The sequence below is a fragment of the Nelumbo lutea genome, chromosome 8 (assembly GCF_056320005.1).
Source record: "Nelumbo lutea isolate HS-2025 chromosome 8, American lotus-T2T, whole genome shotgun sequence".
In the NCBI taxonomy this organism is placed as follows: Eukaryota; Viridiplantae; Streptophyta; class Magnoliopsida; order Proteales; family Nelumbonaceae; genus Nelumbo; species Nelumbo lutea.
In genome coordinates this window covers 6,985,986-7,004,625 of record NC_142691.1, presented here as the reverse complement: position 1 = coordinate 7,004,625, position 18,640 = coordinate 6,985,986, and the positions used below count along the sequence as shown (strand labels likewise).

The window sequence follows — 18,640 nt, the reverse complement described above, 5'->3', positions numbered from 1 at the left end:
CATATACTTTTATTTTTTGGCATATGGTTAGCTTATTCACCCTCATATTGGTTACCAATAGTCAGTATTTGTAAGTCTTTAGTAGACATGGCAAAAAAGTTAATCCAACCCGTAAACCCGATCCAATCCAACTTGAAAAAACACGGTTAGGGTCACATATTTAGCTATTTTAATGTGAGAATGACTCTACTCAACCTAACCCAGAAAAAAAAAAAAAAAAAACTAGAGTTGGGTTGGGTTGGGTCATGGGTCAACCCGCTAAATCAATTGTTAAGTCTAATTGGGACTATTTATGAATTGTTAGTAGTTTCCACTCTTTAATTCTTTTTATATTTAGTCTTTACTCTTTATTGTTTACTCTTTAAATTGTTAAATGCTCAAGCTTTTTTGTTTTATATTTAGAATTTTAAGGTTAATTCTTTTAATTTTAGCATTTTTTATGTAATTTTTCTTTATTTTTATTAAATTTTAGTTATTTTTTTGGGATGACTTGAATTGATCCATGGGTCAACCCTAACACAAACATTTAAGATACGTTTGGTTTGAAGGAAAAAGTAGGGAAAGAAAAGGAAAGTTAGGGTCTAGCATTTGATAACTCAACCCAAAATTCAACCCGACCCTAAATCAACCCAAAGTGTCTTGACCCACCCTGAACTCGACCCACCCAACCTGATGGAGGGTGATTTGGCACGACCTAGCAAGTAAAGGTCATGTGGATGCGATCTGCCTGATAGGTGACAATTCAGCAAAAGGAGCCTAGTCAGCAGTCTCAGAGCTCGGGTGTTCAGTCACCTCGATACAAAGCCACCTCGGCATAGAGCCACCTTGGCGTAAAGGCATCTTAGCACTTAATCTAGTTCAGGGCTCAAGACCCGGAGTGACATGTAATCGACTCCAGAAACTACCCAACGAAATCCAAACCCCACGGGATCACACCGCGTAACGGCAGGCTTTATCCTCTCCCCACTCAGAGCAGGCGGAGACGATAGACTTCCTTAACCGATATGTCACTCCCCGACTAAAGCGGAAATGGATCTTATCTACTCAGGCCGAAGATCCCGTGACCATTTCGTGGGACCCATGAAGTTCAACTATATAAAGACAACAACCCCTCCAAGGCCCAAGTATGTGTGATTGTTTGCATTCAAGTTCTTTAGCATCTAAAACTTTAGCTCGCAACCGCTACATATTATTGGCTTAAGCATCAGAGTGACCTCACCGGATCTTCCACCCCGGTCTCTCTGGTATGTTTCACAGTTTGATCCAACTCGCCACGCAAAACACATCCAGACAACCCTCCAGCTAGGAGTTTCTAAATCGCACATCATCATAACACAATTGTCAAGTCTAGTCTTTGGGAAAAATCTTTTCCGTTGGCCTTATTATAGTAGCAAACGAACACAAGTTTATTTCAAATCCATGAGTATTGAAACGAACGAGGCCCCCTCTACCATTGAGGTACCTCAATTTTTTATCAGCTCAAATTTTCAAAAGCGGAAAGCCTAGTTGAAAGGCATGGCGCATTATAAAGGTAATCCGAGCTCTACATCATTTACAGTTTGACACCCAGTGGATTAGCCATTGGTCCTCTGCCACCACCACCACCACCTATTGGGGAGTTGGGCGGGAAGGAAAGAGTAGAGGAATTCCGTCAAGTTCTAGTCTAAAAATTTAAGCTTGAACAGCTGCACTACAACTGTCGTCGTTCCACCTCCATTTCACATAAACACTCTTTTAAACGATACTTAAACTCGCCTGTATTTTTCCCGCTAATTTAGCCAAACTGTCAAAGAAACAACACTTTCAAGTAATGATCTTTCTCACATACGCCAATGATCAGTTTAAATATTCCTTGTTTTTTATTTTTATTTATTGTTAATAATTCTTTAAGGCTTATACAGTACTCCATTTCCATTTGCTTAATGGGAATAATCGGAACAAGAATGATTCATTCCAATTCAACTGTTTAGTTGGCCAAAATGGGAATCCCGTTCTTATTGAAAGAACTCACATCTGCACCGCACAGCATATCCCAACCGTGCATTGGGAACATCTCCCACTGACAACTTCGGGAGATGTGATCTCCTATTGAAATGGCATTCCCCATTTGGGAATTTCATATTTCTGATTTCCCCCAAACCAGTAAATAGTTTAAGCGCATCTACATTGATTTAAAGCTAACAACAAAACAGTTCAGAACATGTGGCAATACTGACTACTTCATTATTCATGTATAATATACCTTGCCCATGGTGACATTGAATTCAATGCGTGACAGAACAATAAACTCACAACGAAGGTATTCTATAAAACAGAAAACTTCTTATCCCAAGTAGGGTACAGATTTCAGAGGGGGTTGTTTACTTTATGCCAACTATACAACGCCTGAATGCACACCGAGATGTTGCGGAAGTTGGAGTATCAGCCTGAGTACCCAATCTTTACACAATCCACGTTTACTGCATGGACTGAACTAACTGCACAAGATAAAACCAACACAATCAGAACAGGAAAAACATCAGTTTTGTTAAAGAACACATTTTAATTAGGAAAATGTCTGAATCTAAACTGATCCCGGATATTTTTGCACTTCTTATCGATAACCAAGAGCATTGTATCAGACAATTGTTTTTTTATTAGCAGCATATCAGACACACTTGCAATGAAACAATTCCGTTGTGCTTTCTATTACATTTGATGGCCACAAACTCCCAACCCCCCACCCCAACCTTGACGAAGGCAGGATTAGAATCTTCAAAACAAATAATGAACTTTTTTCAGTAAATGAAAGGATGAACATAAATTAAAAGGAAGAAATACCTGTTTAAAGAGCCATCTCTGCCTGCAATGCAGCGAGCTCATCTTCCTCGGCTGTGTTCTTCTGAGGTGCAGGGCGAGTTGATTGCCTGCCTGCTGGCATATGCACTGGAGCTGCAGGAGCAGTTGTAGCAGGTTGAAGAAGCTGTTCCTCCAGCTCTGCTCCCTCCAATTCTTCAAGCTCTGCCTCCAACTCATCCTGAAAGTTCAGATCGCTTTGATTATTCACTTCAAAAAAGTAACCTCCCATGGGGGAGCATATGGAAACAGGGTGATTACCTCATCAAAATCAGCTGCTGCACCAATAGGAGTTGCCAAAGCTTCCTGTATCTGCTTCATGTTCTCAGTCTGCTCATTAATCTCATCCATTGTCTTGTCCACATCATCAATATTTCTGTAAAGATTTCATGGAATCCATGAGTTATGGTGAACATTGTTGAGAAATTTGTTTGCTTAGTGGAAACTTGGTTTTTGAAATCCATTACTGACATTTTTTGCTTACATGAACAAAGTGAAATTTTCATATGATAACAAAACATCAGCAGCAGAAATGCCAACATCTGCCATGACTAGAGATGGCAATTTGACCCATCCCTGTGGGGCCCCACCCTGCCCCAACCTGGTTGGGGCAGAATTTTTTACCACTGATCAGGGTTCAGGGCGGGTTCAGGGAAAACCCGAAACTCTGGGGGTCAGGGACAGGGCGGGGATGGTATTTGTCCACCCCACCCTGATCCCGCTCAACTATATTATATTACATAATACATATAAAATTGTTAATATATGCTAATGTATATTATATCATAACATATTATTATATATTATATTATACTATATTGTATTACATAATATAAAATAGTTCTAGTTAGGTTTCAAAAAAATAAAAATAAATAAATTTATAAATATACAAGAATGACCAATGCGGGGCGGGGCAAAGTCAGGGATCCCCATTCCCCGTGGGGACGGGAATGGATTAAGATTTTTAGCCCCACCGGGGGTTTGGGGTGGGGAATTTCAATTCAGGGTCGGGTACGGGGCAGGCAAAACCCGGCCCCGCCCCGCCCTGTTGCCATTCCTAGCCATGACCTACATGCATTGCATAGGTTTGAGACTCCAAGGAAAACAAGGCCCAAGTATTTTGACTCAAGCCGCTCAACTCAACAGAGCCTGGTAAACCAAATCTATCAGGCACTATATTCTCTGTTACATCATAATTCATAAATCCTCAAATCTATCCACTCAATGAAGCGTTATACGGTTATACCAACTATTTGGGATTAGGTATACAGATCCCATTTCAATATTTCCTTCGGTTCTATTGAGGGGTATTTTCAGCAGATGTCCAACTCAGCCGGCTCACAAGACAAAACCTGACATACCTGATAAATTCAATGGTGGATGGAGTAATGAGGCAGGCAGTGTGACAGCAAAGGAGAATAGATTTGGCAATAGGGAAGCGGATCTGTAAGCTGAAGAATGCATGCCTACAGAAGAAAATATAAGCAACATCTGGAATGATGGGAAATGAGAACCAGGGCTCTCATTCTGGTCATCTCCTTTGTACTGCCTCCCAAGAGGAAGTACGAGCCGAGGGTGGTCACCATGTTGCCACCTCTTCATTGGTTTAAGGGCTATCTTCCTTAGAGGTTAATTTCTCATAGTTTTATCTCAACTCTATTCAATCTCGCTCCATGTAGACTTCCAGGCACATGGCAAAACTATCTTAATTTACTTTTCATTAGAAACAATGCATATCATTTATGTTTTTTTTTTTTGATAATTAATGCATATCATTTATGTTCCCTTCATTCCATTTTACTAAGTCACATTTTCAGTTCCAACGCTTGCTCAGTTGGTTGGACAGGGGTTCTAAGCTCAAAGGAGAATCAATAAACAACCCAGAAACAATAAAGCTTGGGTAACTAACATCAGTATCAATTAAAACGAAGGTGAAGAGTGACTCTCAGACTCATTGGATAGATGGATGCAGGAGGATTCAAAGGGCAATTGGTCTTTACATCAATACATCAGAGAGGCCAGAACATTGATGCATGAATAAAAATCTCTTCAGATGGATTCAAAATCAGATCATTCGTTAGCTGAGAGTTAGGCTACAGTTCAGTTATGAGAAATGAGCTGTACCAAGGAAATGCTCTCCCAAGATGGTCTAGTTGCTTTTGCCATGATTGGGTTGTGGACATTGCACTCATATATGCCTCCTTGGAGAGCTCTTTTTATCCATTTAGAATAATTATTGCTTATAAAAAGAACAAGTATTTGTTTATAAAAGGAATAATTATTGTTTATCTCTTTTTATCCATTTAGAATAAAACCTTTCCAATTAATAGTAAAACAATCAGTGACAACTTGAGTATGGCAGAGCAGTAGCAAAACCTTGAAGGTGGGATCTAATTAAATTGATGCATGCAAAATGAAGTAGAGTGATACTTACGTCGCTTTCTGCATAGCCTTCATTGCAGACGCTCCAGTTCTCAATGCATCAACTGTCTCAGTTGTAGCTTTTGCACCTTCTAACATTATCATCTGAAATGCCAATACCAAATGACAAAATTCAAAGGATTTGATACCAACTAACATGCAAACAAATCACTGAATACTGATAAAATTATGTAATATTACCAACAAACCTGATCATGAATTCTCAATTGAAAGTTACCAAGCTGCTCAATTTGCTGTTCATATAGTTTTTTCCTCTTCAAACATTGTATTGCCGCTACATGACAAAACAAAGTAGAAAAATTCAACAAGGAAATGTTCAGTTCAGCAAGAGATGGGGAAACACTTCACAGCATATTTTTTTGAAATTTGGATCCAAAATAACCTAAAAACGTGTACCAAAGAGCTGCTACCAACTGATGCTTTCTTACACATGGTTTTCGAACCGCCGTTGACCCAGATGGTCGGACCGTTCAGCCTGGGAACCGTCCAGGCAACCAGTTCTGTTTTGCCCCAAACCCGGTTCCTGGCCAAAAACTGTTGAATCAGTCAACAACCCGTTGACCCAAGCGGTCTGAACCACCAAACTGTTCAACGGTTTTTTGGCCGCTTTTTTTATTTTATTTTTATTTTTTAAATCTTTTGTCAGAACAGACCATCCATTCAAACTGAATGGTTGACCCGTCAACCCGGAAACCGGTGGCCAGAACGGTTCCAGTTCCAATATCAATACCCAAATGGAGACAATCTGTAAGCAATTGAAAGTTTGAAAATAATCTATATACTACTATAAAAATGGGAATAGCCCCCCAAGATTTCTGGACCTTTTTCTTGACCAAAATATCCCCTCTTTTTGAATTTAACCCCTCTATATTTTAAGGGCAGAAACTGTAATTCGAATTCAACTATAAAGTTCATTCTATATTTTACAAGCAAGTAATTTGATGATAAATGGACCCAGAATATTGGTTTGATTATGAGTTAACCAGTCGATTGGTTGATTTTACAAGCAAGTAATTTGACACAACATTGGTTTGATTATGAGTTAACCAATTGGTTGGTTGATTTGACCATGGGATTACTAATTAGGAGTTACCAATCAATTGTTTTTTATATAGAAAACATTATAAAGTTTATCTAAAACTAAGCATGTCTTTAATGTTATATATTCATTGTATTAAACAAAATGTCTAAAAATGAGTATTATTGTGATTAATGATGGAGATAGCTAAAATACAAAAAAAGAAAAAAAATAAGGAGATGAATATCTCATCCAAATTCCAAAGTCCGTTGACCTGGTCAAATGGGTTATTGGTTTCACCAATACACACCATTTGTCAATTACTTATCTGTCACATGGGTTTTGATAAGAACATTAAGGCTGCGTTTGGAAACGATGTAAAATGTCATCGATATAAAAGTTTACACCGGTTCGGTTTTGTCAGAATTTGGATGCAATGTAAATCAAGATCGATGTAAAACTCCACTCCCAGTTTAGATTTATCGGTGTTTGGATGGAGTGGGATAAAATTGATGTAAAAACTCCATGTTTTTCGAAGCTCAATGGTCAGAACCTTTTACAGTTCAGTGTGAAACTCCATCGATGAACTTTTACATCGATGAGGTTTTACACCGCTTCCAAACGCAGCCTAAGATTATTATGACCACTATTGTTTTTTAATTGTGTTGTTGTTCTTATCATTTAAAACTACCATGTGCAATGCACGTACAGATTTACTAGTTAATAAAATGAAGAGAATTCCTGATATAATCACAGTATATATGGTGGAACAATGGAAGTAAGAAAGTTGGAGCAATAACAGGAACAAAACAATGGAGCAGGAACAGCACCTTGGGTAGAGTAGAATATCCTTTTTTTTACCAGTAACAATCAAAACATCTTATTGACTTCTTTAAAAGGGAGAAGTATAAAAGTGCAAAATCAGTTCTATTGTGAGCTAGTAATCAGTACCTACCCCAGTAAGTTTTTCTTTTGCATCAGGTTCCCTCTGGAACCACCCAATACAGGTGCATCTATTCATAGCTTGCCTGGCTAGGCATCAAACATTACATTAGCAATTTAGCACACTTAGAAGTTAGGAGTCCAATAAAAAGTTACATCCAGTTCTTCCACCAACAATTGACTTCCCTCAACATATATCTATATTTTCATGTACCCACAACATTGTTTGTCACCAACTCACTACTTTGCTCAACCTTAGTCCTTGTATGGCTGCTAAGAGTTTTTCCCTAGTGTTGTCTCCATATCCAATGACCCCCAATAAAACTGTCATAATAGTCCCATCATGCCTTCAGAAAACTCCCCTAACCCCCAAGTTGCCAGGATTCCCTAGGCCTCAGCCATCAAAATTCATCTTGATATTGTGTTGAGTGGGAGGTGACCATTAGACATTAACTCTTGTTCTAGAATGTAGACAAGGTAGTGATGAGTGACAACTGGTCAATTCCTAATAATATCATAAGTTTGAAACTCTGGGCAAAGTCTAAACCCAAATTGCCACCGTTGTCATCAAGACTCCCTTAGTTTGGCTTTTCTCTTAAAAAATCCTCATATTGCATTGCTCCCAAACGGTCCATAGGATTGAAGCCCTCATGCATCTCCACAATATTTTGCCCCTCTTTATGGGTTGAGGACAAAAATAAGGAAGAAAATCAACTATCTGTATGATATCTACACTTTCTTTTTTGATTGCACAGTTTGGCAACAAGGATAGGTAAAAAGTAACTTAAACTTTCTAAGTAATAACAAAAAGAGATACACCTTAATGGATGGATTTAAAATAAACATATAAGGTGACCCAAAAAGGCAACTGTCTCAGAAAAAAAAAAAGTTCAACCATACCCCTTTTGTTCTTTGCTCTGGTAAATTCCTTGGCCTTTTCAACCTCTGAAGCAGCCTTTTTAATAAGGACTTTCTCCTTTTTCTCTAGCATTTCAAGTGTCTGCGGAAAATGATCAAGTAGTAAGAGAAGGGTGGCTGACATATAGAATCAAAAAAGCATTATCATGTTACAATTTCATATAAAATATCCATTATCCACAGCACAAATAGGAAAGCGATGAGTGTTTTTAATAGCATATTGTCTAGAACTTCTACCAAAGTTCCAGTGCATAAAGCATGCACCAAACCATTCATGTGTCTTAAAATATTCTATCACTTAAACATGGTGAAGTGTAGCTAAATACAAAAATCTATTTCATAAACGTTGACCATTATATTGACAGAACAATTGAACTCATAATGGTATTCCTTCCTGAAAGCTTGCCCTTCAAATACAATGTTGATTGCATTGGAATCTTTAAAGAAATGCTTACCTCCAATAAACAGGGACTGATGAATATTTTTCCAGATTAATTCAGTAAAGTAAGTTCCATTTAATGCCAATTAAGTAGAAATGGACTTCAATTGAATAGGACATCTAATACCCTCTCCATGAGATAAAATATTGAAGGAATTGCAACATGAGGAACCAATGTTATAATGCAAACAATTCACCCATAAATGGGTGAATACCCAATCAGATATGACCTATAAAATTGAGACAGGTTACCAACAGATTAAGCTGATAGTGATAGAGTAAAGCTTTGATGTGCCTTCGCCATTCTCAAAGATAGACTATGCATAAATTAAAGCCAATACAAACAAAATATCAAATGCAAGGCATGACAAATAGAAAAGAAATTTAGAGGGGATGTCAAAATAAAAAAATAACTGTGAGATTTGCTATGTTGTGAAATCAATTATTAATTCAGCTCCTCACAATGACCATAGGAGGCCAGAATGAATAAAAATGCTAGCTGCAAGTCTTTTGGAAGGTATAATATACTGATAGGCCTGAATCAAAGACATTAATTATATGATTATTGATTTCTTATAGCTAGAGATCTGATTGAGAAACAACCCTTTGTATTAAGGATGATAGTCTATAAACCTAATTTGCTACTACATTATGCTGAAATAACAAAGAAAAGGCCAATCATAATGTTCAAAAAGAACTACATACCTGGATGCATACATATGCATTAGCTATATAAAGTGACACCTTTTCTTTTTGTGTCATTATTTAATGCCATGCCCAATACCCATGCCTTCCCACTTGTATGCATGTATAGAAATAGTTTCCTAATTACCAAGTGGGCATTAGATGCTGATTAAAATGTAGCCTATGTTACAGAATGAGTTAGTTTATAATATGCCTTTCTTTTCTTTTTGGTACTGTGGCAATAAAGAAGGCGCTTCTTACCATATCCAAAAGAAATAAGCTTATACGTCCATTTTTTCCCTTCTCATTATTTTTTTTTCTTAATTTCTTTCTACAATGTGCATAAGTTGCGTATGTAATGAGGGACATGGGCACATGGCAATCAACTTCCTTTTTTTTTTTTTGCTACAAACTTCCTATAAATTATAAGGTGAAAAGGGGAGCTTTTTTCCTTCTCTTCCAATCCGCTCTCTAATCAATGTTGATTGATCCCTTTTGGACTGCAGTGTAGATTTTTTTTTTTTCTTGAGACGACAAGATATACTCCAAAATTTAATTTTTCTCGTTCAAACTTAAATCACATCCTCTGGTACATATAGAAAAGGAATTTGCTTAACTTTTTGTTGAATGGGGAAAAACAAACCGCACATAAACTGATTCCCGCTGAATAACAAATTAAGTGGAAAATACAATCAGAAATCCAGCATAGATCGCTTCTCTTCGAAATAAAAAACGAAAAGGAAGATCTACGACAAAAGAATCAGAAGAAGATCTAAAAGCATACCTCGTTTAACTTATCTAGCGTTGCGAGAGCATTTGTCTCCTGTTTAGGTTTGCCGAAAATCCTCGTAAACATGATTAATTCCCCGGAACGTCAGTGCCACTCTGTTCCAAATAAACGAATTTAATTACTCTAAACCCTAACCTTGGACTGCATATGATAGATCAACTGCACAAACTTCGCAAAACGATCTATCAATAAAAATGAAAGGAAAAGGAAAAAGCATAGATTTCTTAGCGGTAAAGCATCAGGGTGGAACAATACTGCACCTGTGATTATAAATCAAAATTGACGATGGGCTTTGGAAAATAGCAATCGTGAAGTCGAATTCGAGGTCGCTTTGACTGGCAGAGAGGGGATGTGAGGGAGGTGTCAGGCGGATACAGGGTCAATCTCGAGAAGAGACTTCCGCGAAGAAATCACTAATAAGCAAAACAAAAAACAACCAAAACACAAAAGAAAGCCGCTTTGGTGTTTTTTGGCTTCCGCATGAGGTAAGATTAGTGAAGAGCGTTTCTTTAATTTGGGGTCACTTCTGCTACCCACATGTGGTTCCCACATTTATACCCACAGCAGATAACAGCTGCGCGATGAATGTCAAATGTCCCGGATCCCTGCTAGTGATGATGATCTAAAGCTCGGGCGTGATTTATCATAGCAAAATGTGTCAAATGGCTCGGGTGGATGTCCCGGGCAAGGAACTCCAAAATGTAGAGTTTTGGAAGGTGGCAAAGAATTTAAGAGTAAGAATAGAGAATAAAATATGTATACTTTCAGAGGGTGGTAATATGTCCTTGTATAGATTAAAATTTGTGCTGCAATTGAACATAATAAATTAAAATTTGAAACAAAAATAAGTCAGAAGTTACACTCAAATCATTTGTAATTTTATGGTTTTGCATCAATGCAAATTTATTTGCATTGCAACCAAATACAGCCTTAAGAATTCTCCTTTGCACTCTTCAAATTCAGGAGGTAAATTGTAAAACTTGTATCCCTTCAATGAATTAATGTTCTCTTTTTTGGAAAAAAGTAAACCTAACCCAACCCAACCTGAGCCGCCCGATCAAATCCGGTTTACAAATATAATTAAACTTAGCAAAAAGTTGACCCAACCCGCGAACTTAACCCAACCCAACCCAACCCGAAAAAACAAGGTTAGGGTTGCATATTTAGCTACCTGAATTTGAGAATGACCCAACCCTACCTGACCCCCCAAAAAACTTTGTTAAGTTGGGTCATGGGTCAACCCGTTGATGCCAATTGTTAGGTCTAATTGGAACTATTTATGTATTGTTAGAAGTTTCCACTCTTTAATCTTTACTCTTTGAATGGTTCAATGTTCAAGTTTCTTATTTTATGTTTGGAACTTTAAGGTTAATTGTTTTAATTTTGGCATTTTCATGTATTTTTTTATTTTTTTTAATTTTAGTTGTTTTTAGGGATGGCCTAAATTGACTCGTGGGTCAACCCTAACCCAAACATTTAGGGTTAGGGTCTAGCATTTTTTGACCCAACCCAAAATTCAGCTGACCCCAAATCAACGTGAAGTGTCTTGACCCAACACACCCAACCCAATTGCCATGTCTAAATATAATATACAAAGCTTTGCACTTTACATATTTGTATTTACATCTATATATCCTTCACCAAACCCTAAATTGGAAGGAGCCTCATGCATTGGGTGCACTTTTATACTTGTATTTGCACTCTTTTCAATTTGAGCTCAAATGATAAAAAAGTAACATATAATAGGGAAATTGTTTAAAACTCACTATGACTTTTCAACATTTCTCTTAAACTGACCATAGCTTTTCAAAACGTCTAGAAAACCCCATGTTAATGACTTTTTGTTTTCCAAAACTCACCATTTATTAAAGCATCGGTTAGTGTTCATTAACAGATGTTGTCCATGTCAGCACAAATGCAATTTGTTATGATCAAACTGCCCCTGAATGGCATGCCATCCTTATTAAACATATTTTTATGTCATCCTAATTTTTATTCAACACACCTTTGTTGTTATAACTGATATCTATAGAAGTGGATGTGGGGTCCTATAGAGCCATGTGTACTCTTATTGACCATAAATCTTTTATTGATCTCAGTTCTTGTTGCATTTGAAAATTGAAATTAAAAGGGATAAAGTAACAATTGTGTTGCGGAAGTAGATATGGAGCACCATATGAGTTTGATTCGAATCAAAAGCATTTTTTTTATTTGAAGCTCCCTTTTTACTTATATGTGTAAAATGGGCAATAAAAAAATAGACTAAAACATTTGAGATATATTTTTATTGTTTTTTATCAATGTTTTGCTTTATTTTCCATTTTCAATTGAACAAAGGGTAAAATAGTAATCTACCAACATCTGTTAATCTATTTAAGGTAACTTACTGACATGGGGTTCTGGACATTTTGAAAATTATGGTAGGTTTAAGAGAAATGCTTTTAGACAATTTCCCTAAATTTTATAACTTACATAGAATCCAAAGTATATATATATATATATACTATTGGGGCATCCTCCTTGTCCCTTGCCCCCATAGTCAAGACACTCCACGACATCCTTGCCCCATCCCTTGCCCCCATAGTAATCTACCAACATCCTCCTTTTCCCCACCCCGAGGCAACCACCTAAAAATAATCTAATTTGTGGATATTTTACAAATAGGATTATGTGAATTTGGGGGTATTTTAAGAATTGGATTATGACAATTTGGGGGTATTTTATAAATGGAATTGTGGGATCCTAGGATTATAAGAATATGAGAAAAACTTAGAGATATTTTAAAAAGCAATATTAAATCTATTGATATTTAACTAATTTACCATCAGGGTTGGGGAATTATATGCAAACCCCATCCCTGATTTGGAGCAAAAATATTTTCCCTGTCCCCATCCCTATTTAAAATTTGAAAAAACTTGCCCCATTCGGGGTGGGGCAGGGTATGGCCTTAGTTTTACAAGAAAATTTTCCATCTCCACAATTTTAATAAATTTATATAACTAATTAACTAATAGTAAATTAAATAATAATAAATTATAGTACTTTATGATAATTTCCAAAAATTATTGAAATTGTTGTTGATTAGCAAAAATGTATAGTAAATTAGTTATTTACAATAACAATAAATTAATGTAAATTATTTACTTTTTAAGCTTAAATTATTTATTATTAATCAATGTAATATAATTAAAGCAAATTAATGTAATTACGGTAAATTACATTAATTTTAATTAAAAGTAAAACATTTTTTCTTAATTGATGTAAAACCAAGTATGGTTGAAGTCAACCAAGTGGTCTAGACCAGCGTGGATAGATTTAATAATTTTTCTAAATTATTTCATAATTATCTATTAAAATAATAATAATGGGTGGTTATTCAAATAAGTATGAAACAATTTCTGTTTAGATTAACTTCCTAATTTAATTTTTCTAAACTTTTTAATAATTATTTAGTTGAATAATAATAATGGACTATTATTTAAATAGTTTTGAAGAATTTTTTTGTAGATTAATTTTATAACTTTTTAATTATTGTTTAATTAAAAAAATTATGGATTAATAGTTAAAGAGTTGACCTGAATTATTTGATAATTGTTAACTATAATTATTGATTATATAAAAATTAGTAGATTACGCCAATTAGTAATATATTTTATGAATAAATAATTGTTGTACAAATTTAATGAAAATTTATTAAAGTACAATGATTAATGTAAAATATGCTAAACATTAAAAAATTGAACATTTATTAATTAACCAATGGTTAGTTTTAACTAATGGTTGGTCAGTTTTGAGTCACCAACTCCCTAACCTGACTTGGCTAGCCAAACAATCTCCAACTAAATTGAATTGCCTAGTGAACACTCTTAATTTTGACTAAATTAATAGTCTAACCACAAATAAATAACAATAGTTTAATCTCCCATAATTATTGAAAATTTATAGAAAAAATACATAATTGCTGAAAACATATTTATAAAAAAAATGCAATACATAAATTAATAAAAAGCTTTAATACCTATAAATTAATTAATAGTTCCACTATTTTAATAATATTTATTTTTTTCATTTATTTATATTTTATATTCTTATTAAAGTTACTATAGAATTTTGTTATTTAATCTATTTTTTTAAATAGTGTTTAAAATATGATTTAGCATTCAATTTTTTATACTGAAAACATTTAAAATTTATTTAAAAATATTATATAAAACATAGATAATTATTAAAAAATAGTATATAAAACAAAAAAAAACCCCTATCCCACCCAAAACGGGACACGTTTTCTTGAATCTTAAATAGAGATGGGAAGAAACATGGTGGGATGGGGAAAATATTTTTGCTCCAAATCAATGACAGGGAAGGGATGGGGTTTACATATAATTCCCCAAACCCGATGGGAAATTAGTAAAATATCAGTAGATTTAATATTGACTTTAAAATATCTTTAAGTTTTTCCTCATATTCTTATAATCCTAGGATCCCACAATTTCATTTATAAAATACCCCAAATTGTCATAATCCAATTCCTAAAATACCCCAAATTCCCATAATCCTATTTGTAAAATGTCCACAAAGTAAATTATTTTTAGGTGGTTGCCTCGAGGTGGGGAAAATTTTGGGATTCCCTATCCCTACGGGGAGTGGGTGCCTCACCTCCAACCTGCCCCACCACCAGGGATGAGGCAAGGATGGTGTAGAGTGTCTTCACTACAAGGGCAAGGGATAGGAAGGGGTGCCACATCCCATGCATTGCATGGGGCCTCGCTAGTTATAATTACTTTTGTGCTTTTGATATATATCTTTTAAGTTATAACATGATTTTGTTATTTAATCTATTTTTTGTTTTTGAAATGATATATAAGATATGATTTAGTTATTAATATTTTGATATTTAAAGTATTTAATTTTTATTTATTTATAGTATTATTTAATAATATAAATAATATCATTGTTTAAATTTTTAAAATATTAATTGTTTATTAAGTTTAATAATCCATGAAATTATAAGTTAATTTTATTCTATAACTTCTTTATTAATTTTGTAAAATATAAAATTATTATTAATTCAAAAGTTATGAAATCTATTAAAATTATTTTAACTATTTAAAATTTAGTTATGTTAAATATTTCAATAGTTAAATATGTAAATAATGTGTAAAATATTTAATATTTTTTGTTATTTAAACTTTATTTCTTCAAAGTTATTATACAATTTTAAATATTTTGTTACATAATTATTTAGCTATTTTTAATATTTTATTATTTAAATAATTTTTATTTATGTTTTAAAATATTACTTAGTTATTAAACTAATCGAATAATCCATAAAATTATAATTTATATTGTTATTACATAATTTCATTATGAATTTCATAAAATACAAAGTTATTAATAATATGAATATTATTAAACCTATTATAATTTTTTTTTGTGTTTTTAATAAATATTTTAAAGTTATTAACACAATTTCATTATACTATTTAATTATTGTTAAATGTTTTAATTAAAACTTTCTCTAGATAAAGAGTGGGGAGAGGATAAATAAGAATTAGAGATAATTTAAGCGATAAATAGGATTTATGGAGAGATAGAGATAATTTATGAGAAAATGGGGATAGTTAGTTTCCTAATAAAAATGAAAGGAAAAAAAAGGAGATAAGCCATGTTAGGTGGCAACTCCTTGTGCTTCTAAAGGGAATCTTGCACCCCTCTAGAATTGCTTGGTTTGAGTACCAATGAGAGGACTGTTGACATGGCAAGCTCTACTTTTTGTGTGTGTGTGTGTGTGTGTGTGTGTGTGTGTGTGTGTGTGTGTGTGTTACTTTAAAAAGCATGAATGACCTCAAGAATATTTTTGGAATTTTTTGGACAAAATTTACCCATTTATATTGAAATTTATTATAAAAAATGAGGGAAAATAGGGTAATAGGTTAATGATATTAAATGAGTTGAAAAGAGGTGATTTTAAGATTCAGTGCATTCAATTCCCTCTCATTAAATCCCACATTTTAAGTTATATGCTTGCATTCATGTTCATTGAATCGTATATTTAAGTCATTTTTGTTTCTTATCATCATTAAGTTCTATTAATTAAATCCATACCTGATAAATTAATAGTTTTAATAACATAAAAGCTTATACTTTTAAAATCTACCTAGAAAAAAATAGTGTTTTCATCTAGGTGGTGGTAAGAAATTAAACCATTGTGGGTCAGATGGGTCAATCCATGTTGCCACGATTAAATAATAAAATGAAAAAAAAGAAAATAAAAAAATGGTAACATTTTTAACATACACATTAAACAATAATAAGCATGATAAGTAAGAAATGTTTTTATTAATGATGGAAATGGAATGTAAAATTTTAAACTAATTCGACGTAAAAATATTTTTATGTTCTCTCTTATTAAATCCTATATTGAAGATTTTTTTTCATCATTAAATTCTTGTAGTTAAATCCATAATATTATTTTTAATAGTATAAAAATAAATATTTTGAAAAGTAATTTGAAAACAAAACCATTTTCTTCTCTCCTAGTGGTGGGCAAGCAATTCGACCATTTGAAGTCAAATGGATTAATAAATAATGCCATAATTAAATAATAAAATAAATAAGTATGAATTGTAAGAAGTATTTTTATTAATGATGAAAATGAATGCCAAATTTAAAATCTACCAAGAAATGAAATCATGTCATAGTCAAATAATAAAATTTTAAAAAATAGAAAATACAAAGAATCACAAAAATAAAAAAAGATAAAAAAAATTGGGCACATAACTAATGTTATATTTATAAAAAATAAAATATTGGGTACATCTCTAATATTATGCATACATTATATTGAACACAAATAAATATTATACATAAGAAATAAATTTATCAATGATAAAAATGTAATACAATATTTAATGTCAACTTAGAAATCAAACTATTTTTCTTTTTGGGTGATGGGATAGTGGTTTGGGTAACATTATATTATAGACAAACAAAAATAAAGTGTGATAAGTAAAAATTATTTTATATAATGTAAATGAAATATATAATTTAAAAATAGTCAAAACTATACATTTAAAATTAGGTTGTAAGTTGGTTTAGAAATAAATAAGACTTTGAGAATTGGCTCTACATTTCAAATTATAAAAGCCCTCGCCATGTCACTGGAGGCTTATGTGATTGTTGCCAACATGAGACTCTTAATCCATGTTGGACATAGCAAAAAGCCTATATTGAAAATATGTTTTCAGTTTCTCTCCCGCTCCCTCTGTCTCTCCCACTCTCTCAGCTTCGGTCTATAGTCAAATTAAAATCCTCTCTCTCTCTCTCTCTCTCTCTCTCTCTCTCTCTCTCTCACTCTTCCTCTCAGTCAATATCTCATTCTCCCTCAATCTTTATCGTTCTCCTCAGTCTTTCTCCCACTCCCTCTCTCGTTCTTTTTTTTTTCTTACAAACTTATACAATATTAACCAAACCATATAAAAGAATTAAAGGGACCAACCACTTGTACAATCAATTTATAAATTTCTACCAAGTTGGTGTAAATTTAATAGTCAAAAGTTTCTTGTGAATTTTTATTAAATTGGTGTAATGATTTTTGAACCATACCAAGTTGGTCTCATGTACTTTTATACGACCCGATTAATACCATATAAGTATCTAAGAAAAAAAAAAAGAAGAACGATAAAGGAAATGGGAGAGAAACTGAAGGAGAATGATAGAAATTAAGGGAGAAGGAGAGAACGACCAAGAAAAAAAATGGGAGAGATTGAGAGAGAACGATAGGTGGAGAGAGAATGAGAGAAATTGATAGAGAGAACGTAAATACAAAACCAAAAAGCATTTTTATTTATTTTCAAATCACACAATCATTGAACAAAGAGAAACAACTATGAGAGAGAGAGAGAGAGAGACTAAAAACCTTTTTTTTTTTTTTTTTTCCAATCACCCAACATTAAAGGGTAATTTCAGTATAAGTTTTTTCTTGTGTCCAACATAGATTAAGAGTCCCATGTTGGTAACAACCATATAAGCCTTTGACGACATGATTAAGTTTTTATAATTTGACATGTAGAGCCGATTATTAGAGTTTTGTTGGTTTCTAGACCAACTTATAGCCTAATTTTAAATGTACAACAACCAACTCTAACTATAATTTTCCTTAATTTAAAATTAATCTGAAAGCAAAACTATTTTCTTATCTAGATGATGGGTCAATGATCCAACTTTTCAAAGAAACCCATGATATCAGAATTGAATAATAGATATTTAAAAAAGATGATAAAAATGCATAGAATTTTGTCTAAAACATTTGAGAACATTTATAATGTTATATATATTCATCATATTAAATAAAAAATTGTTAAAATAAAAGTCATTTTTATTTATGATAAAAATAGAATACAAAATTTAATAATAATAATAATAATAATAATAATAATAATAATAATAATAATAATAACAATAATAATACTAATTATTATTATTATTTGCTACAAACATGTAAATTTATTTATAATCATATTGTTATTTTTGTTAATTTTTAGTTTTGTATCTTAACTATCAAATATCTAAA

The 18,640-nt window shown here is 33.1% G+C and overlaps 1 protein-coding gene across 2 annotated transcripts; it reads right to left on the bottom strand.

The window, feature by feature from the left end:
• Window positions 1-2,201: 2,201 nt before the first annotated feature.
• Window positions 2,202-10,828, bottom strand: SNF7.1 (SNF7 family protein). Of its 2 annotated transcripts, none has more exons than XM_088956798.1 (8): window positions 10,329-10,828; window positions 10,063-10,163; window positions 8,138-8,237; window positions 5,466-5,551; window positions 5,270-5,361; window positions 3,097-3,211; window positions 2,821-3,016; window positions 2,202-2,477 (listed from the first exon to the last, which is right to left on the bottom strand). In XM_088956798.1, exons 2-7 carry the CDS (start codon window positions 10,132-10,134, stop codon window positions 2,825-2,827), a joined length of 657 nt encoding a protein of 218 aa, XP_088812924.1. In that variant the 5' UTR covers window positions 10,135-10,163; window positions 10,329-10,828; the 3' UTR covers window positions 2,202-2,477; window positions 2,821-2,824. The 2 variants fall into 2 exon arrangements, with proteins under 2 accessions (XP_088812924.1, XP_088812925.1); XM_088956799.1 differs by having other exon boundaries at window positions 10,063-10,227; window positions 10,329-10,595.
• Window positions 10,829-18,640: the final 7,812 nt, after the last annotated feature.